The sequence below is a fragment of the Periophthalmus magnuspinnatus genome, chromosome 19 (assembly GCF_009829125.3).
Source record: "Periophthalmus magnuspinnatus isolate fPerMag1 chromosome 19, fPerMag1.2.pri, whole genome shotgun sequence".
Lineage (NCBI taxonomy): Eukaryota > Metazoa > Chordata > Actinopteri > Gobiiformes > Gobiidae > Periophthalmus > Periophthalmus magnuspinnatus.
In genome coordinates this window covers 14,989,059-15,015,762 of record NC_047144.1, presented here as the reverse complement: position 1 = coordinate 15,015,762, position 26,704 = coordinate 14,989,059, and the positions used below count along the sequence as shown (strand labels likewise).

The window sequence follows — 26,704 nt, the reverse complement described above, 5'->3', positions numbered from 1 at the left end:
ACTTTTTTAGTGGAGGTATGTCACCTGTTTGTCTCCATGGAGATATTACATTAAAAAAAAAAAAAAAAAATTACATAAAACCTGTATATCTCCATGGAAATGAGCAAGTGACAATCTAGCCAAGTATTTTTAATCAAAATTTAAATGCAAAATAAATAAGCCTTATATTATACTGTGGAACATTCCAGGCAAGGCACTCACATCTCCATGGAGACAGGCAGGTGTTACTCAGTGCATATTTTTTATTTAGAAGCAGTGATCCAATGTCACTTTTAAAAATGAAATAATGATTTAATAACACCAATTGTTTTTTTGGGAATTACAATTTTAAAATAAGATGAGATAGGCACTGTTACCACGACAACATCTGCTACAAATGTGGTTATTTTAGTACTTCAAGCTAAAATCCTAACATGTGTACACACGTCGTTCCTTTTGCGTAGCTACAGAGCATGTGAAGTTGGAAGCATTTGTCCTGATAATAATGGTGTTTTTGTTTACTCTGACTGGACTTTGACCAGTTTAAATCCTGTATTTAAAGGATTGAGTGAGAGATTAACAGGAGGCACTTCACTAATGATATTAAAATGTGCTGGTTCAACAGAAAATAACAAACAAAGCATTTGGACTGTGGTCTCTGTGTGGGCGTGCATATACAGTACGATGGTTTTAGCGATGCTTTATGGATGAGTTTAAAGGAAATGTACTCTTATGAAATTATAGATTAAATCAAGAATATTTAGTGATAATCCCACTCTTGACATAAACATGATTGGTAGAGCAATCAGACCCTTACTCAGGTTGACAGTGCGATTCTAACTCCCACAGAAGATTACTTTCCATTGCGTCCTTGGGCAAGACAACAGACTGTATAAAGAAGTCGAGTAAGTGAGTGTGACGTCCGCCGTAACGTTCGGCTCCAGTCAAATGAAGCTCATCGAGGCTAGTGGTTATAGGAGCCAATTTGGAGCAGAGGTCCATATTTGGAATCCCAACTGCAAGTATCATAGCAACCAAAGAGCCAATCCAGAGCGAGGCTGTTGAAGGTAATGCCTCTTCCCGCTCATTGCTGTCAATCAAACTTGACACAGTAGCAAAATAAAAACACTAGGATCATGTAGAGCGGGTTAATAAGAACATTTTAAGACCAAAGTGACGAGTCTGACAGCAGCAGTTACAGAAAAAGCGGTGACTGGCTCGGATTCACTTTCTGTTGAAAACCTGAGTCGATGAAGCCGGAAGTACGCTCAACTCCTATTTGGAACGTGGCTGCTAGCAGGTTATGGAGCTATGTCCATTTATATATAGACATTTATATACACTGCCTGGCCAAAAAAGTCGCCTCCAAAAAAAAAGGTCACACACTCTAATATTTCATTGGACCTCGTTTAGCTTTGATTGCTCATATACCATTTATAATCGTTAAACCATTTTCCCCATAGTTTCCACTCTATCAAACAATAACAAGAGAAACAAGTTACTACTGTATATTTTTATCTTAATATAAAACATCAGCTTTATTTATCCAGGCTTTGGACTGGAACAATGGAGGTGTTTTGCTGGTTTCGCCGTATATATCCTAAACCTTTCATTGTTAGATTTGGCTGAAATATCACTTTACTCCCAGTTTGTAAAAATTTGGTTGTTTTTTATTCACTGGTCACCCATGATTTGCCAGTTTAGTCTGTCCTGGGGCAGACTGAGGGATGTGTGACTGCCATTCAGCGCCTCTAGCTCAGTAACTCAGAAAAGACCGGCCAACTCTACGACTTTTTAAATCAAGTATTCATCATCTGGCTAGAGTTTCAAAATGTTTTCAAATTTTAAGAGTAACTCGAGAGCTTGCTAACAAAGTGACCAAATATTTTTTTCACACGTCTCTAAAGACTGGCGTGAGATTGTTAAAACATGTAAAACAGTGTGGAGCACAATGTGTTTGGATTTGGACGACAAAGAGGACTCCCAAAGCCAAAACACAGGCCTATTGTTGTTGTATTACAGATGACGCAAGTGTTAGATAGAAGATAGAAATATTGGCAAACCTGAAATGGCTTTTAACCATGTTATAGTTGTTTCTCCTCACCATTTACTAACCCGAAATTGTATTTGGAGTGATTCATATTTGAGCAATCGTTAATCGTTTATTTCCAAGATGCCATTTTGCCGATCAACTCCCCTTTTCACCGCCACCGGCATACACCCACTGTGACAGACTTACTTTGTTCTCCAATTGAATTTTCTTAATCGGTGATACATGCAAGTCACTGCTACATGCTAGCGTGATCTGCAGCTATCCATCGGACTTTTTGTTGTCATTACCTTTACGGCGACGTCAGCTCCCATTGGGCACCACAGTTTTCTAATGCGGAATCACCGGACTTGTTCCTTTTATTAAGTAGTTTTAAATGAATATTACAATTTCAAATGCACAAATTATACCATAATGATCCACAGGTCTCATAGATTATCACTATAGAGCAGACACAAGTACAATATGTCTGCTTTAACTGTATGGCATTCAACCTATCTCGATGGAGACAAGCAGCTAAGTTTTTTATTACAAAACAGTTTAAGCATTAGGACCGCCCCCTCCCAACTTTTTTTTAAATATAAATGGTGTTTAATGCCTATACTGTCATGATCTGGGTACTTTAGGAAACACAGAGACAGTTTAATGGAGGATCCTCATCCCAGGATGCAGTAATTAGTCCCAAATTAAGCAACATTTATCCACTCTTGTCTCCTCTTTACAGACTCCCTTCTCCCATGATGCAACAGTGATCCAACGCAGTGTTCAGATAATGCTAACAGATTTTTTAACAACTATTCATGGCTAATTTATGTAGTAATCAAATAGCAATGAAACACAATGAGACTTTGTGTTATTTGTACCAGTCCCTTCGCTGGTGAGAGCCTGGAAGGGCATCTGGAGTAAATTTAGTGCCAGTTCAGTACGTATTGTTGGAATCACACTGAAGTCACACTCAAAGGTTATGAGTTCAATAGTTAGTCTATGAGGTTGCTGAGTTCCTGAGCAAAACACTTTCTCAAAACTAAACTAAACCCTAAACTAAATGCCCTTCCTGTAGTATTTGTTGTCTCTTTATACGGGCTTGGGACTGGTTCTACTTCCTGTATTTGATTATTGATGATATAACACGATTTGGTTCAAAGTTCACATTCATAACAGGTAGAAGAATTGACAAAAAGACGGAAATATGAACTGACATGTTAGTACAGATCTAAACTACAGGGTTAGCAGTTTTTATGGAGAATAAGACGTGATGTAATTTTATTTTTATTTTTTTTTGTACTGTTCTGTATTTTAAAGGTCCTATATTACAAAAAAATGACTCTTGTGAGCTGTAAGCCGTGTTATAACGCTGTTACCTCCTCAAAAATATACATGGAATTGTGTTTTATTTCATTCACACATGTTTGAGTAACATTTTATTATTAGTCTCTACATCTCCAAAGCTCAAAACGCTCTGTTCCACCTTGTGATGTCATGAAGCGGTAGTTTTCCAGTTAATAGCTTACTTTTAACTTTTATTCAGTAGATATTGACAATTCCAGTGCTGAAATCATCCAAATAATTCTAGAGAAGTGTATAGAGTTTAAAAACACAGTGGAGCACTTCCTGTATTACCACGTGACATCACAAGGTGGAACAGAGTGTTTTCAGTTTGAGACAAGAACTCAGCTTAAATATGCAGGACGTGTGTGTTAAACGTGTGAATGAAACAAAACACAACTCCAGGTCTGTTTGTGATGAGGAAACAACAATATAAATTTGATCAGAAAGTGGCGTAATATGGACGCTTAACACGGCTTTCATAAACAAGAGAGTGTGGTGCTCCCATCGGGTTCTCCCTGTATAAATAAATAAAATAAATGAAATTCTGTATAATATATCTGTCCATCATCTTTCATTGCGTTATGTAACTTTCCTCCTCTGCATCCTCATATGACAAAACCATTCTTTCAACATCGGAGTGCTCTGTGAGTCCTTATAATTATGTTTGAATAGCTCCACACAGAGAGACATTATGAAATACCCTCCTCCTCTGCCTTCTCCTCTCTCCATACCAATGAGCTCCTGTTGTATTTGGTCAAAACCGGAACTGCAGGAGCTTCCTCTCATCCCCCCCTTTTCCAAATATGGTTGCAGGAAGTAGAGACACGCTGTGACATCACACAACCCCAGACCTTTTTTGGGAGGTTGAGCATCGTTCTGTTTCTCTTCGCACCGATGCAGAGAGCTGCTTGTCGTCTATTTTTAGCCGTCAATGCCGAAGCGGCGTGTTTTCCCTGTGCTGCGTTGAAAGGCGTGCAGAGCCGTACAGTGAGTTTATATAGGAGATGAAGGAGGCAAAGAAGGAAGTAGGAAAGGAAGCAAAGGAGGGGACTAATTAACGAGAATTATATATTATAGGGCTAGATGGTACGCTAAATAAATAAATAAACAAAATTTTAAAAAATATCCTGATATGGACCAATTATGAAATGTGATTAAATTCAGGAAATTAATGATGATTTATTCGTTAAAAATCTGCAAGTTTGATTAGGTGGCAAAATTAAAGGTGTACTATGTAACTTTTCTGCCGGAGTGTCCACCACCTGCTTGTTTCCATGGAGATGTAATTGCCTTATCTGGAATTTTACGTGTCTATCTCACATTTTTTCAATTGCAAGTGTTTTTAGTGGTACAAAATATGTTTAAAATGTTTCGTCTCCACAGATCTGATCTGCATCTGCCTGTCCCGATGGAGATATACAACTGTTAACTTAAAAAACTACCACTGTATGACATCACAAGGTGGAACAGAGCATTTTGAGCTTTGGAGGTGCAGACAGACTAATAAAAAGGGTTAGTCAAACATGTGAATGAAATAAAACAACTTCAGATATGTTTTTGAGGAAGTAAATACATTATAACATGGCGTAAAGCTCACAAGAGTCCATTTTGTGTAATATAGGACTTGTGTGTCTGTTTTAAAGATCCCATTTGACCTCTTTTCTTCATAACTGCAAATTGTACTTCCCTTGAGTTTCTTTCAAATTCATTCTTATTTGATTCAGTCAGATGGGGTCAGGTTGGCTGCTTTTAAAGGTGAACGCACAGCTCAGCAAAACATTAAAAACACAGAGCATAAAGTCCCATAACGCAGGCTATGGTCCAAGAAACAAGGTAGCAATTTTACTTTTCTCTACATCAGCAAAAGTACCTCCAGACAACCTGCAAAAACCAATCTGCTTTACAACTATTACTCCCCTTGCCAATCAAATGTATTGTTTTTCAGTCCAGGAAATAGACTGTATAAAGAAGTGGACTAAGTGAATGTGACGTCACCCACAGCGTTTGGCTCCAGTTAAATGAAGCTCAACGAGGCGAGAGCAGTTATAGCGGCCAATTTAGAGCCGAGTTTCATATTTGGAATTTCGATCATGAGTATCATGGCAACCAAAGAGCCAATCCAGAGGGAGGTTGTTGAAGGTAACACGGGTTCTCGCCTACATGACTGGTTTAACAGGAAGTGGGAGCCTCGTAACGCTGTCAATCAAACCTGTTGCTAACTCTAGCTGGAGCGAAGGCACCTGATTTGTCTTATATCTGTTCATACCTTGATTTATGGACACAATAGTGAAATAAAAATATCAGGATAATGTAGAGCGGGTTATTACAAACATTTCACGACGAAAAAGATGAGTCTGACAGCAGCAGTTACAGAGAGAGGGGCAAGTTTTTCAATCAAACGTGAATTAGACCCATGCTCACTTCCTATTTCGAATATCAAATACTCAAAAGTGGGAGACAGCGCTTTGGGGGTGCGCTACCTGGAGTTGTGTTTTGGTTCATTCACACATGTCTGAGTAACACTTTATTATGAAATGCTCTGTTCCACCTTGTGATGTCATGAAGTGGTAGTTTTCATATTAGCATCTACCTTTTACCTTTTGTTCAGTAGAGATTGGCAATTCCAGTGCTGAAATCATCCAAAAAATTATTCTATTGAAGCTGTATGGAGTTTAAAAATGCAGTGGAGCACTTCCTGTATTACCACATGACATCACAAGGTGGAACAGCGTGTTTTCAGTTTGAGAGAGGAACTCAACTCCAGGTCAGTTTGTGATGAGGAAACAATATTGTAATTGAGATCAGAAAATACAGCAATATGAGCTCTTTAACTGTTCATGTAGAAACAATGACTTTACAACTGGAATATGCCTCCGATGTTTAACTCGGAGATTACGTCATTCCGTGATCAGAATTCCTATAGCTACATTGAATTGGCAAACCACATCACTTCACAATCTTTGGGAGTTTAGTTCTGGGATACAGTGGCCTAACATGAAACGAATGAGGGGGGGGAACAAAGCACGCAGTGTGAGGCTGGACAAAGGGCTTTGGGCTGTGTAAGCTTTAGGTGTGGGATCTAACCGTATTATGGCTAAGCTCCTTAAACGCGTAGCAGAGACGTCCAGTGTTTCACAAGCTACACAGTTTTGAGGATTAGACTTTGGGGGAATGAAATGAGAACATCCATCAGTTTGGGAAGGGTCCAGGGAATAGTCAACACAAGGAGGGGGCAGTCACAGGAGTGCAAAGGGTAAGTGGGGACATTTTGGTGTTGTAATGAACGAAAAAGACACAATACCAAGAAACATATATAAATGCGACAGTAGCTCAGTTGGTAGAGTGTTTGTCCACTGATCTGAAGGTTGGTGGTTCAAATCCCACACTGACCCACAGGTTGGCGTGTGATTCCAGCTCCCACAGATGAATGCTGTTGTTGTGTCCTTGGGCAAGACACTTAACCCACCTTGCTTCCGATGTCTGCGTACAACATTTGAAAAAAAGGCCTGTCAGTTGATAAGAGAATTAATTTATTTTGTTATTATTATTAATCCGGCAATAGGGAAATTACAGTGTTGCAACGCACAGTTCAAGAACATCAGGGGGGTAGAAAATGCTATGCTATGCTATGTTTATGTACAGTGCAGCCTATGGACAGAATACATAGCAGGTAAAGTGGCTTGATTGAATTGTAGCAGTAATTTTGAGGACATTTCACCATTCAAAAGAAACGAAAAAAAAGACAAAACGTTAATTCCGGGACGATACTGGTATTGGTAAAAGCTTTGATACCGCAGGTTTTTCAGGTATCACTATCAGGGAGTACTCAAACCCTTATCCAGATATCACCCTGTATTTTCCAGAGTGAGGATCTACAGATGCGAGCACTGCCGCTGTTGACGTCTGTGGCTAATGCTAATGCTAAAGCCAAGAGCAGGTTAAATGAAAACTGGAGGCCCTGCCCTGGTATCTGGACTTTTACTTAAGTAGATTTTTTCATGCGATACTTTTACTTCTATTTGAGTATTTTTTCGTTCTGGTATCTGTACTTTTACTTAAGGAGCAACATCGAGTACTTCTTCCACCACTGCTTCAGCAATATCCCGAACTTCAAAATATGTTAACGCGACAGTTTCGTTTTTTTTAGTTTTCTTGCAAATAGCTGTAGTCTTGTTGTTTCCTGGGTCCTGCATTCAGTTGTTTACATTTTGGCCACATCTTTACCTAAACAAGGCTGCTTTTGTTGTTTTTCTTGTGTTTTTTCTGTGCTCATAAATCAGATTAACAGATTAACATATGTGTGAGGTATGGAGGATAAAACTCAGAGTTGACACACCTCCGCACATTCTATGCACACTCTTTATGTGACCCTGAACAAAAAAGTCTACGGGGATCACGCCCTAACACTGACGTGAAGGCGGCCATTTTGAATCTAATTATACACATGTGCAAAATCTAGCACTGTCTCTTTGTCCTAGAGTTTTTATCCGACAGACTCCACACTGAGTCAGCATCATCAGGACATATCTGGGTTCAAAAGTTGTTTAAAGAATTTACATAAATCTCAGGATGTGATCATGATGAGCAATTAACGAAGCAGCCATTTTGAAAAGCATAAAAATTCCTGTAACTTTTGCAAACATCGTCAGATTCAGACAATCCCAATGTAGCGTCTGTGCATTTTTAAAGATAGAGTTTTAATCCATACATCATTTTGTCCAGCTCATCAAAATACAAAGTTACAATGGGTCGTAAACATTTATCTCCAACATGACACTGGAAATATTGAATCACAGCTCTCCCACTGTGTTGTACAAGGGTTGCGAGAGCCCTTTATCACCGCTTGCAGTTTTAATTTTTCTTAATTTTAATTTTTTCTTGCAAATAGCCATAGTCTTTGGTAGTTGGGTCTTCCTGTCTTGAGATGTGTTGCTGGTGTTAAATGAAACTATACTAATTTTGGTGATATTTTGGAGTAACCAGGTTGTCATGTCTTTACAGTTTGGCCATATCTTTTCTTGTTTTTGTGGCAGTAGCTGTTTCGCTTTCCCCATTCTTATAAATCAGATTAGCAGATTAACATATATGTGAGGTATCGAGGGTGAAACTCAGGGCAGACACGGCTCCGAAAAGGCTTTTTGAAGTTTTTTTTAGTTTATGTTTGGTCTTAAAATTCGTTAATGTCCTCTGTTTTTCTTCCATCTTTTAAATGTGACATATTTTTCTGGTGGTATTGTCAAAAGGAGAGATTTGTCTGTTTTAACTTGCTTTACTTAAATACTGTTATACTAAAATAATTGTATTGTTTTTCTTGTAAAAGTACCAAGCAGAACGATGACTTTAGTACTCATTCAAATGTAAGAAAAACACTCCACCATTAGCTATTACAGGCTGATATTTGAGTAAATGCAAAAGTAAAATATATTCTCTTCTCAAGATGTTTTGGTGATTAAAGGAGCACTATGTAACTTTTCTGTAGATGGGTCTGCTGCCTGATGCCTGTCTCCATGGTGATGTCACTGCTATGCATTTATTGTTCCTCAGTACAGCATTAAACATAGCAAAGCATTTATACTTGCACGTCGTAACTTTTGATTGGTTTTAAACATACGCCAGTCAAAGTTTGGACACGCCCCCAATTTGGACACGCCCTCTCATTCAGCTGGGTTTTTTTTTAGTTGTTTTTTTTTTTACTACTATCTACATTTTATATACACACAGAAGACATCAAATATATGAAGTAACATATATGAAATTATGTAATAAAGATTTTTTTTGGATTTGCGAGTCAGACCAGAGCAGCTGGAGGAAGTGTCTGGGATGAGGGAAGTCTGGAAGTTTCTGGATGGATACTAGTGAAAATAAAGAAAAAAAAAACATTGAATGTGAGGGTGTGTCCAAGCTTTTGACTGGTAGTACGTAATAACAAGAAAATTTTGACAAAAAAAAAAAAAATCATGCTATGAGACAGTGGCCAAGGTTAATGTCATACTTCAGAACATTCAAGGCCAAGCAATAGCATCTCCATGGAAAGTTACATAGCACATCTTTAAATATGAAGCCTATGTAGCTTTTAATCTAAATATAAGATTTTTGTTTTTTGAGCCATGCAGAAAACACAAACGATATACAAAATGAGTTAATATACAAATATAAAACAGTTACATAATAGTGAAATAAGTGTGATCAAGAACACAGCTGATATGAAGTCAACTTTTTTTTTCATTCATGATACTAGTAATCATAATATTTCTATGTGAAGTAACCGTAGCACTCCTTAGTACTGAATCAACCCTTTTACTCCTGCGCAAACTTTATTAAAGCGCCATATTACACTATTTCTGATATATGTTATAATGCTGTTTCCTGGACCTGGAGTTGTGTTTTGTTTCATTCACACGTTTAACACACAAACCCACACAAACATAAAGCATAGTTACGCTGAGTTCTTCTGTCAGACTGAAAACACTCTGTTCCACCTTGTGATGTCACTGTGTGGTAATACAGGAAGTGCTTTATTGTGTTTTTAAACTCCATACAGCTTCACTAAAATCATTTAGATAACCTCATGCCTGGAGTTGCCAACCTTTACTGAACTTAAGGTAAAACGGTTGCTGTTAACTTGTAAAACTACCACTTTATGACATCACAAGGTGGAACAGAGCGTTTTGAGGTTTGGAGATGTACAGACTTATAATGCAGGATTACTCAAACATGTGTGAATGAAACAAAACACAACTCCAGGTCTGTGTTTGATGAGGTAACAGCATTATAACACGACTTAACGCTCACATGAGTCCATCTGTATAATATAAGACCTTTAAAATGGTTTAAAGTTCCCTAGTTCTATCACTTTGTGTCCCTCTCTCTTCTCAAACCAGCATTTTTTCTGCTCCTTTTTACATTGCACTTTCAGAAGAAGCAGCATGTAGGTATCTGGTCTCCCAACTCGAGCACCTCTGTGGCTGCATGACTCATCCCTCCCTCCTCCCTCCTCTCTCTCCCTCCTTCTCTCTCTCTTTCCCTTTGATTTTGTATAACTTTTTTGGATTCTCCTCATGTTTGGATGGTTTCACAAAAGTGCTTTAGACTGGCCAAGCTGTGAATATGTTTTTACACTAATCTGATGCTTTAAAAAAACAAAAAAACAAAACTACAGTTGTTTTACCTTAATAAAACTCAAGTAAAGACTTAACTTGTCAGGTTGAACTACTCACTGGACTAATTCTGTCATTTTAAAGCTACCATATGTAATTAGATTAGTAGACCCACCCCTGTTGTATTCTCACACTTCACCACTAGATGCTATCAAGATTACTGCTGTCGAGTAGAGTGCCAGCTTTGGTCTGACAGAAGAAGAGCAGAAAGTACAGGTGTGGGGATGGGCAGGGCATCTACGGGTAAAAAAAACAAAAACAGGTGGTAGCTTTAATTCATAAAGACACATTTTTGTTAAGAATGATTCAAGTTTAGTAACTACTTAAGTAATCCCCTAACTCCTAACCTCTTAATTAAGTAGCTACTAATCAAGAGGACTCATTCTCAGTATGTTCATTATGAGTTAAGTCGTTGTTCATGGTTTATTAAGGTTAATTAAGGTCTTGTTATTATAAAGTGTTGCCAGATAATATTGTTTTTAGCGATGAATCTATGTTTAAAAGTTTGATTGTAGACCAGCAACTAGGCCTGTGCCTGTCACGATAACACATTTTTAAGTATGGTATATAAATGATAAACGATAATATTGAAATCTAGCATGAAGCAGAATTATCCCTCCAAATGTGTTCTAAATAAAAAAAAAAAAAAAAAAAAAAAAAAAAAAAAAAAAAAAAAAAAAAATATATATATATATATATATATATATATATATATATATATATATATATATATATATATATATATATATATATATATATATATATATATATATATATATATATATATATATATAAATCTTAATGTACATAATAATCGACTAGTTGACTAATTAAAAAAAAAGAAAAGAAAAAAAGCTGAATACATATAAGTTAATAGGGTAAGGATTAGGGTTTAGGGTTGTATCAAAACTAGATGCTTATTTGAACTAGTATTGGCCCTAAAAAAATATAAAATTGGAAAAAAGCATATTTTTAAAATCTTGATGTATATAATAATAGTAGTAACTAATAAAAAGAAAAAAAAGAAAGAAAAAAAAGCCAAATACTAAATTAATAGTGTTAGAGGTGTATTAAAACTAGATACTTAGTTGAACTAGTTAAAAAAAAAGGAAAAAAAGAAAAAAATGATAATTAACTAAAATAATGATAATTGACTAGTTTACTAATAAAAAAAATAAATTAAAAAAATCCACATCGAATACTAAAATAATTGTCCCTATAATCTCCCTATTGACACTGGTGATAATAGTAAAGTGGCAATGTTTCCTCTCTAAAAATATTGAGAAATTATGATTAGAAACATGAATGAAAAGCCTGCAGTTCACCATGCTGGAGCGTTTGTGTGAAACCATCACTCTGACATGTTAAGATAAAATAAATGTGTAGCTGTTTAGTAATCGTTTGCCCCCCACTAATACAAAATGTTCCGTATAATTTGATTTTTTATAATCTCATCATCCCATGTCTCGAGTTCTGTGTTTCATCTGGTCCATGTGGCTGCATGGTCTGTCCTGCACGCCCTCCGTCTATGCTGGAGCTAATATAGGAATGATAACATTGGCTTTCATTTTGTTTTTGTTTTTATATTATTAATGATGAATCTTATTTTTGTGTATGGCTGTTTGGTGTTGCAGGGGAGGTACTGTTTCAGATGGCCGAGGTCCACCGACAGATCCAAATTCAACTGGAAGAAATGGTAAGTGTGAAACTAGATCAGCATTTAATCGAATTGTAAAGAAATGCAGTACAAATATAAGGTACACACAGATACCACAGACCCTCGGCAAGGCAGTTGTCTGGACTTGCAATGGCCAAACTGCTAACTTTTCACATAAACCACGAAAACATTTGAGCTTTCTGAGTGTAAATCTGGTTTATTACAGGACTGTTCCAGGTTGAAACGAGGGCTAAACGAGGGAAGCACTAATCTAGCTTTTTCAATATCGATACCAATTTTAATTTCGAAGTATCTGTCAATACGCGATATCAACCGATACCACTGGAAACAGCATCTATTTCCTTAAAAAGAGATTAATGCAACACAAACCTGATCCAAATGTGTTATGTAACTGTTGTTTATCCCACCAGAAACTACAGAACAGCTTTGCATAAATAAAAATTCAAACATTATGAGACTTTTAAGCGGCGAGTACAACCAGTAAATAGTCTTATTACGTCAATTTATATATGGACAACCAGAATATTTGGAAGCTGATATCTGATCCAGCATCGGTGCATCTTCAAGCTAAACCAGGTCTAAAATAAGACTTCTAAACAACGACTTAAATTCACGCTAAATGAAACCCTTGAACTGCATGTATATAGTTAGCACAGGCCATCAGGAGTGCGGTCAGATCAGCCAGCCCCTTCTACGCTTTGTTCAATCCAGAAAGGTCTGGAACTGGACCATAGAAATTAAAAAAGTCCACCACAGCTGCTAATTCACTAGCAAAGACCATGCCACAACTATGGTATGATACGATAAAGACATTTATTGATGATATGGATAGGTGAAGGCTCAAGATTGGGGATAGAAAATCAACAATGAAAAAGAAACAGACAAACAAATTAATCAACAGAAAACAAGCAAATGGAGAAGTGTCCCAGAACATCCGCTGTACTTAGACCCTACTTCTGGGCAAGGGAAAACAAAAACAAAAAAACATTAGGAGAAAGAGAAACGATGTTTTTGGGCTGACATGGGTTGGGACAGACGACGTTGCTGGGATAGGCTTGTATATATAGGGCTTCTGGGTAATTAAAGGTGTGGTTCGCTGGAGGAGAGGAGCAGGACAAGGTTGAGCCATCGTCCTGCTCCTGGACTTCAGTTAATCATGCTAAATCCATTTTGTAGCATGTGTTCCTCAGATGTCAAAGACATCTCTGAAAATTCTCGTATCATTCCAAAAAAACAAAAAAAACACCAAAACTTATCATTTTTTGTCACCTGAAGTAAGAATTTGGCGCTTCGAGTTCTGATTCTACAGACATCTACACTGTTTCTTAGTCTTCTGCGTTGTTCTTTTCCACTCTGTCAATCAAGCCTGTCAATCACACTTATCTGAAATCGAGGAGACAGAAAGCAGTTCCAGACACACTCGTCTTTGTAACGTTTGTAAAAGTGTGTGGTTCTGTCTGACCTGGCCAGCTGCTTACAATAATAGAGTTACTTATATAAGGCCCTTGAATAGATGGTCATTTTTTTATATAGTGCTTTTCCACTTCCAAGGCTCTCGAAGTGCTTTACATCAAGGAACCACTCACCCATCCACTCGCACTTTCTCAGGACACAAAAACATTGACTAGATAGAAAAAAACAGTTGAAAAAAGTTGTAGTTCATTCAGTTGTGCTATTCTGGAAAATCACCGAATTAAAAAGTTGTAATGAAAATCGCAGAACAGGTTTGGTAACGGAGATTCTCGTTGAAACAAAATGGCGCCTTTTACAAATCAGCAGTTTCATTTTTATGTTGTTCCAATCCATTTTGCGTTAGAGCAGCGGCGGAGACAGAGAGTTTGGTTGGAGGAGCTAAGGGGGTGATAAGGTCTTCAATGTGGGTGCTCACTTAAATGTAGTTCCTGTAGTGACAGTTGAAAAACATTTTTGTAAATATTTTTCTTTTATTATTTTAGAGCATTTAGATCTACCCTTCCAACATTAACATGAGCAAATACAGCACCGAGGAACAAACTCTCATTGTACAGTGGTACTTTGAGTCACATGGGTCAAATTCACAAACCCAGTGGTGTTACAGTCGACATTTTAACACCAGAGATGCCCCGAGAGTAAACGCCATTAAAGGAATAATAAGTGGTTTTCAAAGACAGGGGGCAGTATGTGATCTCCACAGACCTGACTAGTCCTGATTTCTTCCTGTGGGACAATCTTAAAGAAAAAGTGTTTGTGAATAAACCTCAGACAATAAATGACTTGAAACGTAATATCAAGGATCAAATAAGAGCCATAAGCCCGGAAATGCTTTCAAATGTTATGTAAAGTGTGTTGGATCGGGCTGTTCAGTGTGAAACCGAACATAGTAGACACTTGAAAAAAACATTATTTTTAAACATTAGGTTATTTTTACATCCCCTAGTTTAAGTAGTGATAAGTTCAAATGTAAGTGAACAATTATAACTGTATATGCTGCCAAAAATCTCAGAAGGTTCAGTTTACCTACTGCTAAAATTTGGTGAGAATAATTTAAGAATTAAAGGAGATATTGAAGATTTAAAAGTGTCAGTGACTTTTGGGACACCCTGTAGTTATAAAACATGGAAAACAAAGTAATTCAAAGTGCTTTACAGAATAAGACATTAAAATCACGGTACAACAAATCAAAACATAAATAATCATCATAAAATTAACATTAAAAGAGGAGAGTGCAGAGTAATAACCTTTCATCATATGCACAGTTAAACAGAGACGTTTGGAGGCTGGATTTGGGGGAGTTATGGGGGTGCATTGGCCATTCCAGTGCCCCCTCAAGCTCCCCCCCATCCATGACGCCGGCCCTGCGTTGGAGTACTCATATTAAACTGGAATATAGAATAAAAAAATCCGTCTTCTATCATGGATTACAGGCTTAAAAAAAGTAGTATTCTTAGCCCAAAGCTTAATGTCAAATCTGAAGTACTTTGAATTGATAAATCCTTTTAGTGTGTCATTTGGTTGTCTCTTCACAGTATTTCACTGTAAGTTTAAATTTGACCTTTTCCCAACCTTTTTTCTTATCTCTACAAAACATCCTGCACAAACGCACCGGTTTTCAACATGACAGAGACGCTTTTAAATCCACGCGTCAGTTGGGTAAAGTATGTGGTGGCCCTCTGTGGTTTGTAATGTATTTATTTATTTATTTTTCCAGCTCAAGTCGTTTCATAATGAGCTTCTGACAGAGCTGGAGAAGAAAGTGGAGTTGGACGCTCGATACCTCAATGTAAGATATCACTACATGCAATACTTTACCTGCTTAGTGTTTCAAATCCAGGGTCTTCTTTGGTGTCCTGTCCATTACATAAAAAAGTTAGTTAATTTCCGAATCCCACTGACTGTCCCGTCTCCACTAGGCCGCCCTGAAGAAGTACCAGATGGAGCACAAGAGCAAAGGCGAGAGCTTGGAAAAGTGCCAAGCTGAACTGAAGAAGCTGCGCCGGAAAAGTCAAGGCAGCAAGCACCCGTCCAAATACGGAGACAAAGAGATGCAGGTCAGTGTGAGGTGTGTGTGTGTGTGTGCGTGTGTGAGGGGGGCAGACAGGGGGCCTGCTGGGGGCGTTTATTTGGCCCAGATGCCCCGCCACCAAGGCCAGATGGATGAACAACGAAAGAGGAGGAGGGCCGAAGCAGCTATGACAAAAAGTACAAGGTTAGATTTGGTTTTGTTCTGGGTGCCGCGATCAAGGTCAGGGATAATTACTGGTCTAAGGCTGTGTTCACTCTTGCACACACACGCACACACACACACACACACACACACAACATCAATACTGGCAATAAACCATAGACTGTATATATTAATGGACATAGATAAGCTGCTCGTTGCCAAGTTCCAGAAAGTGGCTCCATCAACTCTGGGTCCAATTCACTTTACATCAAAAAACTGTGGTCCCTCTCTCTGTAACTGCTGCTGTCAGACTCGTCATTTTGGTCTTAAAATGTTTGTATTAACCCGCTCTACATGATCCTAGTGTTTTTATTTGACTATTGTGTCTGTAACTCAATCTATAAACATTAATAAGAGACAAAACAGCTGCATTCTTTCCCCGAGGTCTCTCCCACTAGTGTTAGCAACAGGTTTGATAAACATTGTTGCTAAACGCAGGTGGGAATGGGGCGTTACCTTCAACAACTTCGCTCTGGATTGGCTCTTTGGTTGCTACGATACCCGTGTTCAGAATTACAAATATGGAACTCGACTCCGAATTCGCCCCATAACTGCTAGCCTCGATGAGCTTCATTTGACTGAAGCCAAACGCTGTGGGTGATACACAGTCTATGGACTATATCTAAACTAGACCATAACTAAACCTAGACCAGGACAGAACCTAAACCAGTGGTTCTTATCCTTGTTGGAGGTACTGAACCCCACCAGTTTCATATGCACATTCACCAAACCCTTCTTTATTGAAAAATAAAATATGATTTTTTTCAAATTCAAGACACACGTATGTTTTACTGGTGCACAAAATGAACCGTGCATTAACATCAGTGTTCAAAGAATAAATACAATGCATGAACTCACAACAAATTACATACATACCTTTTCACAAAGATATGACCTTTTTTAATACTACCACACTGAAATAATTTTAATTTTTAATCTTATGTATTCCAATAATGAACGTATTGTATTTAAGCTATTTATTATTTTTAACATTTTAACACACACCGTAACTCCACAACCAATTGTGCTTCATGTAAATTCAAACAGCATGTCAAAGCAGAGGCATGAGGCTCTTTAAATACATTACTGTCATTACAGTAATGTGCTTTCATGGTCCCTCGAAGACGTCCAATCAGAGCGCAGTTGTCGCTGGTTCAAATGGTGCATTTAAGTCGGGTGGGTACTTCGATAGGCACATCGAAGGGTGCATTTGTCGAATTGGGACACGGGCGGCTTCTGGAGACGCTCACAGTCCACAAATCATATAAGTCGGGTGTATGTCTTGACCTCTGCTGAACCCCTGAGACTGACTCACCGAACCCCTAGGGTTTGATCGAACCCAGGTTAAGAACCACTGACCTAAACACAGCCTGAAACTGCTCAGATCTGTGTCATCAAAAGCTGTTCTCAGTCAAATTTGAAGCAATTTACTGTAATAATGTTAAAATTCTGTTTGGATTGAGATGATTCAGCCCATTATCATCATTACTGAATATTTCAGTGAGTAGAAATTGCGTCAAAGACATTTTGTTTTCTCAACAATGGGTTAGATTGCTGTTAGGCATACGAATCATCCACTACCAAGAAGCAGGTGGCAAGGGACACACTCAATTATAATTCCTTATAAATTTCACTCCTTGGGATTAAAACTGCTACAATTTTCTGGGCTATGGCAAAAATTACACCCCAAAACATATTAGATCTACAAACAAAGTACATGGGCTGGTTTGGTATATTCACGCTGACAAAAGTTCTCAACAAATCCAGGACAGTAAAATGGTGTTATGATCTTTGGGTCTGACTCACCGCAGCAAGAGACAAACCAGTGGGAGGACTTAATGTGAAAAGTTGGTGGGCAAAGCAATAACTGTAGACTGTACTGTGTAATGTACTGGATGAGGTGTGCAGGTCAGTAGTTCTTCCAGGTAAGTTGAATCTCTAGGCTCTCGTGTGGAGGCGTTCAAGGTGGGTGAGGTCAGCAACAGTGAGCTACAATTTGATATGATATAAGCAGATGTAGCATGAATTAAACCAGGGTGATTGTATTTCCTAATTTACTGCTACTTCCTGTCACTTTTTAGTAGTTTAGTTAGTTTAAAGCAGACCTATTGTGCTTGTGTCTGGTTTATAGTTATAATCAATGACACCCGTGGGCCCTTATGTTATAATTTGCACATTTTAAATCACAATATCCATATAAAATGACTTAAAAGAAACAAGTCTGTTGGCTGTGTCCTATGGATAGCTGCAGATCACACTAGCGAGTAGCAGATTTTTTTTTATTTGTACCAAAACGACTACACGACACTGCTGAATCTTATGCGTATCAGGGATTAAGAAAATCTAACTGAAGAACAAAGTAAGTACATCACAGTGGGCATGTAGTGGTGGCTGTAAAAACGAGGACGGATCGACAAAAAATAAGCGATTAAAGGTCGTTCAAACACGCTCGAATCACTCCAAATACAACTTCAGAGGATAAATGAGAAGGAAACAACCAAAACATGATTAAAAGCTCTGAAAAGTCGATTTTGCAGAACAGATCCGCTTTAAATATTAATGGTTAACAATAGACTTATACATTTGCTGTTAAAGTTTCACCATGTAACTTTACTGGTGGGCTTGTCTCCATGGAGATGTTATCGCTTAACTTATCCGCCTTGTATTTGTTCAGTTACAAAACAAAAAACCTCTCCACAGAACCAGCCTGTAATCCTGATTGCGTCACATGCTCGTCTCTACGTTTAATGTCATACTTTGGAACATTCCAGGCAAAGCAATAGCATCTCCATAGCGACAAGCAGGTAGCAGATCCCCCCCCAAAAGTTACTTAGCGCACCTTTACACACATTTTTGTTCAAATTACAGCCAACGTTTAAACATTTGACTGTAGTTATATTCAGCACGTGACAAACATAGGCTGAGTCACACGAACCCATAACCCCCATGGACATGTGTAGACGCCATATTGTATTTTGAAAAAGCCCCAGCGTGAAATCGTTGTGTCTCTAGACGTTATATGCACAATCTGCTGTGGAGGTCTTGAACAGCCGCGGAGCCTGCCAAATGTTGGATTAGAACCAACGAGAACTCAGCAGACACTTGGTTTAGTAATGAAGATTTTGTGTTCGTTGGATGAAAACACGGCCAGTCAACTGTTGTTAGCAACGCAAATCTGTTGTTTGTTTTGGTCTTTTTTTAGTCGGGACGAAACCATTCAAACACTTGGGGTAGGACTGGACTGAACCATTGTCGGAGGGGTGGATATTTTGCATTTTGTACACTGAAAATTGCAAAACAAGAAACTAATACTCAGATTGTTGCTGTTTTTCAATCAAATCCACCCACATTATGTAACTTTCCTAGTTGTCTCTATGGAGATTTTGAATGTTCCACAGTTTGGCTTTAAACTAGTCTACTTCGCATCATTGTGGTATTGGGATCTGTATTAAGTATTGAGCGTATTCCTTAGTATTGACATGAAGCATGAAATTTTAGTATCGCGACAACATTAATTCATACAGTGAACGGTGCCACTTCTCCACAGATCCGGCCTGTAACTTGGGCTGGTGACATTACCTGCTTGCCTCCATGGAGATTTACAAGTTTAACGCCATACCAGACAAATCAATAACATAGAGACACAATCAGAAAAAGTTACATGGTGGATCTTCAACCAATCTCCAAAACTAGACTCTGGACTATTACGATTGTGAAACTACATTATAACGTAGTTTAAATGCTGATTTCCCTCCTCTGCAGTAAATCATATTAAGCCTATTCAATCTCGTGGACCAAACTTCGCCACCTCCCCTTCTGCCCCTGGCTTTAAATGTTCTAGACGTCAGCAGCTTTCCTTCGGCGCTGCACAATACATCCTGATTGGCTTATTATGGCCCCATCATATTCATGCCATATTCAAGAGAAGCCATTTAGAGCTTTCCATTCAACCCATAGATCGGAGTCCAGCGGTGCACCCGGTTATGCAACAACGCTGTACGCGACCCACTGAGATTAAATATGTCAAAAATAGAAGTAAGGAGCGAAATTATATACAGGTCTATAGCAAAAAGAAAATTCAATTCTGTCAAGTGAACAAAAGTTTTAGAGTTAAGTCTGTGTAATGCCTCAGTCGTCCAGGTCTGATCCAGAGTAAAAGAAAAAATCTAATCTGTCAACTGGACAAACAGTTATAGGAGTGAAGATGTACCACGATTAAGTGTGACAGCAGCCATTAAGGGCCTGAATGGTTATGCTAAGTATGACTCCAAGCCGCTTCTTCAGTTCTGGTCAGATTAATGGTGGACACTGTCTTATATCTATCTGAAGGGAGGAGCTAACTACACTGAAACTGACGCACCTGTTTGTTTATAGTTTCTTTTTGTTAGCTAGGTCATGTTTTATATAATCATTCCCTAATGGCTGCTCTCATGCCTATTAGCATACTAGCTGGTACTATTGTTTTCCTTGTTGATTTAGGTCAAATCAAAACAAAATGGTGGCTTAGACATAATGTATCTCCTATTTCTCTACTTCATTCTCACACCTAAATAATAATGTCCTATATTCAAAAATAGAATCTGCTCAAGTCCATGTCCCATTTTGAAACTTTTGAAAAGTTTGACAAATATAAAGTTTGGACAGACCCTCTCATTGTCTCGTCGTCTCAGTGTTATTTTTCTTTATTTTTACTACTTTCTACATTTTATACACATACAGAAAACATCAAAAATATGAAGTTAGATATATGGGATTATGCAGCTTTAACATAAAGTAAATTTGTTTAAATATTTTAGATTTAAATGGTCAAAATAGCCACCCTTTGCTTTGTTGAAAAATATTTAGTAGCGTTATTTAACTTTTTTCTTTGCTACATAATTCCATATATCTTACTTCATATATTTGATGCCTTCTGTATGTATCTAAAATATATAAAGTAGTAAAAATAAAGAAAAAAAAGCATTGAATGAGAGTGTGTGTTCGATTCTACAGATTCTACTTTGGAATATATGACATTATGATTTAGGGCTGAGAATGGAGTAATAAATAGAAATAAATGATGTCCAAGCCCCCATTTTGTAAAAAAAAACTAAACTTTGAATGAGTGGGTATGCGTAGTTGCATATTTTTGAATGATGAACACACAGGAAGTAAGGTAGGCACATAACGAGAGGTTTTAACGAGCAGACTGTCCTGTTACATAACACGTTTGGTGCCACATTGAGACAGGAGCTGACGGAAATGACAAGGAAGTATCAACAAAGCATTCAAAGTGCCAGAACGGTCACACTTTTTACAACCACTTTTACACCTCAATCTGAAGTGGCAAAGATATTTCACAGTCTAGCGGTCCCTTGAAGCAAACCAGTATAGTTAGGTTGTTAAAAAACTATAAAATATAAGAAATGTTGACTGACAAAAACATTATGAACGAATGAATGAACAACCAAACTTTATATTCATGAGAAGTAAAGGTTTAAGTAAAGTACTTTAAACCTTTACTTCTCATGGGGGGGTCTGTTGTCTTGGGTCCCAGAGACTTAGGGGCCCAGACTGGGAACCTCTGCGTATTCATTTATATTAGAGGGGGGCCCATTTAAGCCTTCTTGCCCCAGTCCCCCCCAAATTTCTGTCAACGTACCTGCTTTTAACTATACTATTCCTCCATATATATCTCCATGAAGGATGTTCCACAGAAAAAAGAAAGTTGCATAGTGTATTAAGTATTTAAGTCATTATTTATATCTAATTAAGTGTTAATTAATCATTCCTTAAGTGTAACCAGTGATCAAATATTTAACTTTTCTCGCTGAATAGGCTCTGTGCAGAACCGCGCCCGGAAACCTCACTGTTAGCGTCACTACTTCCTGTTCAGTTTTATCTCTGAGGCATAAAAATCGTACACCACCACAAACTGAAGTATTCGACATATAAAAATAATTGGGTAGTCTTTATTTTTCATTAATTTGAATACTAATAGGTTGTTTATTTAATCTTTTTGTGATTTGAATAAAAGCCACTGTTAGCCTTGAGACACAGTGAACTAGCTGGCGTGCTTATCTGCTCATTAAACTACTCTTCGCCACTGACTCATTTACCTGTGCGAGTCTCTCCTGCTGGAAAACTTTTGAAGAATAAAGTTAACGTTTCATTTTTATTTTGGTTCCGCAGTACGTTGAAGCCATCAGCAACAAGCAGAGCGAGCTGGACAACTACATCGCAGAGGGATACAAGAATGCGCTGTCCGAGGAGCGTCGGAGGTACTGCTTCCTGGTCGATCGGCAGTGCGCTCTGGCCAAAAACACCACCGGCTTCCACGGCAAGGTAAGATCCAACTGTGGCCTGGATGAATTAAAGTTGCACGGTGGAAGTTTTCTGCTGGATACGCCACTTGCTTGACTTCACAGGGATGGTATTGTGTTGCCTTTTTCACCAAGGGCCACACACTGAAATATATTTGAAGCAGAGAGTCATAGACCAGTGTCGATACAGGGAGTCAAATGATGGATTTAACACATGTTTGACAGAGACATTTTACCTTTAATAAGACTTGGAAGATTATTTTCAGGTCTCTGTCACAATACAATGTGATGTTTTTCAGGTTATAGAGGTAGAATCTCTTCAGTTTGTAGTAAAAAATACTTCCTGATCAATTGGGCCAGTTTAGGAGGAGGCATGAGGGCCAACAAAAATTGGTCTGAGGGCTGCATTTGGCCCCTGGGCCGTAGTTTGGACCGCCCTGATCTACAGCATTTACCTTATCTATCTGCGTAAGCCGCTAGGCTACGGGTCAGATCTGTGGGGAGGCCAGCCGCTTGCAATAAGAATAAGTTGCGTTCACCACTGTGTTCTATTTTGACACTGAGATGAAGGACAGGTCAGAATTTTATGGTAGAATTTGCTGATTAACTTGGTTTATGGTTAATATCTTTGTAATTGGTTTGCTTTTTTATTGTCTTTTGTTGCGACTTTTATATAAATGGACGTAGCTAACCGACTAGCCGCTGCGCTCCAAATAGGAAGTGATTATGGCCGCGCATCCATCTCTATCGACTCTCTCGTCCATCTCTCTGTAACTGCTGCTGTCAAACTCATCATTTTGGTGTTAAAATGTTCGTATTAATCCGCTCTACATGGTTCTGGTGTTTTTACTTTCGCTATTGTGTCAGTACATGAAGATATGAACATTAATAACAGACAAATCAGGCGCCTTCTTTCCTCTAGCAACAGGTTTGAGTGACAGCGTTACTTCTATCAAACAGGCTCGCTCCAGATTGGCTCTTTGGTTGCTACGATACTCATGGTTGGATGTCCAAATATGCAACTCTGCTCCAAATTGGCCCTTATAACCGCTAGCCTCAATGAGCTTCATTTGACTGGAATTGAACGCTATGGGTGTCATCACACTTCTTTATACAGTCTAAAAAACTACGTTCAGCATCGTCTCTGTCCACATAAATAAACAAAAGAAAAATATGTTGTTGTTTTTTTTCACAAATAGCTTCAGTGTGATTGTCGTACGCTAAAAGCACTATAAACCACAAGATTAGTTTGGCAATTTTGTGGAGCCATTCTCATAAAAGGAAGGTTCAACATTTGTGGATCATATGTTTCAAACCCCACCGTTTCAAGGCCCCTGCTTCCATTTTCAAATTCAAGAACATGAACACAACGTATGTAAGGTATTTTTGAGCAATTAAACCACTCATAATAAAATACTTGCAATATTACATAAGTTTAAAACCATTCGGCGGATTATTCCATACAACAGCTCCGTGGGGACAAGTAAGTACTGGACCGCCTGCCAGAAAAGTTCCATAGTGCACCTTAAAGTGGCATTTTTGGTTGAATTTTGTCCCTGGCTGGACTCCATAAATGAGTGGCTGACAGTAGATGTGTGGGGAGGGGGAGAGATGACCTACTTCTGCAGGAACAGTGAGTTCAGATGGAGCGAGTGGGAGTGAGTGTCTGAAGCATCACTGACAGACAGCCGCAACCGCCGCTGAAACATGCTAACAGCAGGAAGTTATACAATACAGCTACGACATCACTTCCTGTCCTGCTTTTAACAGCTGTGGCTAATTATACTAATAAGAAGTAAGAAGTGTTTAATAATATTGTATTCATTGCGAACCGATTTAGTTATAGAGAGAAGATATCACTGGGCCCCTATTAAAACTAAGATAGTAGTAGTAGTAGTAGTAGTAGTAGTAGTAGTGGTATTGGTAGTGGTAGTGGTAGTAGTAGTAGTAGTGGTGGTAGTACGATTAATAATAGTAGTAGTTGTAGAAGTGATAGTAGTAGTAATAGTAGTTGTAGAAGTAGTAGTGGCAGTGGTAGTAGTAGTAGGATTAATAGTAGTGGTAGTAGTAGTAGTAGGATTAATAGTAGTTGTAATAGCATTAATAGGTAGTAGTAGTAGTAGTAGTGGTAGTAGGATTAATAGTAGTAGTGGTATTAATAGTAATAATAGTAGTAGGATTAATAGTGATAATAGTAGTAGGATTAATAGTGATAGTAGTAGTAGTAGGATTAATAGTAGTAGTAATAGTATTAATAGGTAGTAGTAGTAGTAGTAGTGGTAGTAGGATTAATAGTAGTAGTGGTATTAATAGTAATAATAGTCATTTTATTTATATGGCTTACTGTATTATAAAATACTTTCACACAGTAACATTTAATATTTAAAGATAATAATTACATTGAGTTGTTTATTGCCAGATACTAAACTTTGACCGTTGAGCCTGACTGCGTCACCTGATATTTGCCAAATGTCATTTAAAATGGCTCCTGTCACAAGTTGATCTTTCATTTTTATAATTGTCCTCATTGACATTCATTATAAGATAATCACTCTGGGGTAATGTGTTTGTAGCACTGGATGCAGAGTTCGTGAAAAGTAGTATCAGATAGTAGTTCTAAATTGTAATAGTACGTATCAGCAGTAGTAGTAGTTGTGGTAGTAGTAGTAGTAGTAGTAGGAATAGTAGTAGTAGTTGTAGTAAGAATAGTAGTACAAGGAACATAACATATCAGTAACATTCATTCATCAATGTGTAGTTGAAGATAGTACTCATATGTAGTAGTTTCGGTATGTTGTAGGAGTAGATTTAAAATTGTATCATCATTTATGTAAACGCTAGCATCTTAATATTGTAACAAAAGTCACACACTTCTTCTGAAAGTTCATTGCAGTTGGTTAAACTTGTCACTGTTGCTAAGGTGGACAAACAGAAGGTGTGGGTGGGAGAAAGTTTCTTTGATCAAAGTCATTGTCTTGAATAAAGCTCTAAGCTCAAACAAACAGCATATTATCACAGGAATAAGACCACAATTATATTTTTATCACCATATTTTTCCCAACCCAAATAACAGTCTCTCTCTCTGTCTCTCTCTCACTCCCTCTCTCACCCTCTCTCTCTCTCCCTCCCTCCCCCTTTTCTCTCTCTCACTCTCTATTGCTTTCTCCTTCTCTCCTATTTTTCTCACCTCCTCCTCCCCCCTCTCCCTCCCTCTTTCTCTCTCCCTCTCTCACACACTCTCTCCCTCTCTTTCCCTCCCTCTTTCCCTCTCTCTCCCATTCTCTCCCTCTCTTTCTGTTTTTCTTTCTCTCCCTTTCTCCCTCTCTTCGTCCCCTCCCTCTCTCATTCTGTCTCCCTCTCTCTTTGTCTCCCTCTCCCCCTCCCTCCCCCCTCTCTCCCCTCTCTCCCTCCCTCTTTCTCTCTCTCTCCCTCTTTCTTTCTCCCTCTCTCCCTCCCTCCCTCCCTCTCTCTCCCTCCCTCCCTCTCTCTCCCCCTCTCCCTCCCTCACTCTTTCTCTCTCTTTCTCTCCCTCTCTCCCTCTATCCCTCCCTCCCTCTCTCTTTCTCTCTCTCCCTCCCTCCCTCTCTCTTTCTCTCTCTCCCTCTCTCTCCCTCCCTCCCTCCCTCCCTGTTTCTCTCTTTCTCTCTCTTGTCCAGGGTAAGGAGTTGTTGTCCCAGAAGCTCCCCATGTGGCAGCAGGCCTGTGCAGAGCCAAACAAACTGCCGGACCGTGCCATGTTCTTGGCCCAGCAGATGAGTGGAGCCATGCCCATCTCGGAGCCTCTCCCTGGGGCCAAAGCGCTGCCCCTGCCCCCTGAGCTGGCGGCCCTCAGAGCTGGAGGAGCCATGAGCCAACAGGTTAGTACAGTATATCACAGCACGTACATGGGTGTCAAAGTAAACAAAAATATGTATTGCTTCCAATGAACATTTCAAAACAAAACATTCTCTCTTTTTGAATCGAAAAGAGTCCTCAAAATGGCGCCTATAACTGAAACTGAAAACTGTCAAGGCTAGGTTGTCATTAGATTTCGAATTCTTTACTTTCTATCGCACATTTTCTTCTTCTCCTCTCGCTGTCCCAGAGGTTTTGTTTGTTCCGGTTTAATCCAAACATAGACGTTCAATTAATCATTTTCTCCTGACCTACTTCCTGTTTCGACCTGGTTACCGCGGCGAATCTTATGTAACAGCTGTGAACGGACAGATTTTCAGCCCATTAATTGGCAGCTAATACATAATTATTATTAACTTAAAAACTCACTGGTCTGTCAGATCTATGAAATATACAACACAGTAAAAATAAGGACTAAACAGAAACCAAACCTGGAACTAAATCAGGACTAAACCAGGACTGGACCAGGACCAAATCTACATCAGGATTAAACTCGGCCAAACCGAGTGTGAATCCATCCTTAAGTTACTTACCACAGAAATAGCTAGTTTGATTTGAAAAGACAAATATCAAAAAGTCTGGTCAGAAAAATCAGAAAAATCCGACAGTTAA

At 38.5% G+C, this 26,704-nt stretch overlaps 1 protein-coding gene across 6 annotated transcripts in view; it reads left to right on the top strand.

Annotated features, from left to right (window-relative positions):
* baiap2b (BAR/IMD domain containing adaptor protein 2b) overlaps positions 1-26,704 on the top strand; it is a 60,347-nt gene that overhangs the window by 21,027 nt on the left and 12,616 nt on the right. For all 6 annotated transcript variants that reach the window (XM_055229350.1, XM_055229353.1, XM_055229351.1 and 3 more), the window contains 5 exons: positions 12,150-12,211; positions 15,381-15,452; positions 15,583-15,720; positions 22,068-22,220; positions 25,855-26,055. In XM_055229350.1, coding sequence (XP_055085325.1) covers positions 12,150-12,211; positions 15,381-15,452; positions 15,583-15,720; positions 22,068-22,220; positions 25,855-26,055 — 626 coding nt within the window. The remainder of the gene's footprint in view (positions 1-12,149; positions 12,212-15,380; positions 15,453-15,582; positions 15,721-22,067; positions 22,221-25,854; positions 26,056-26,704) is intronic.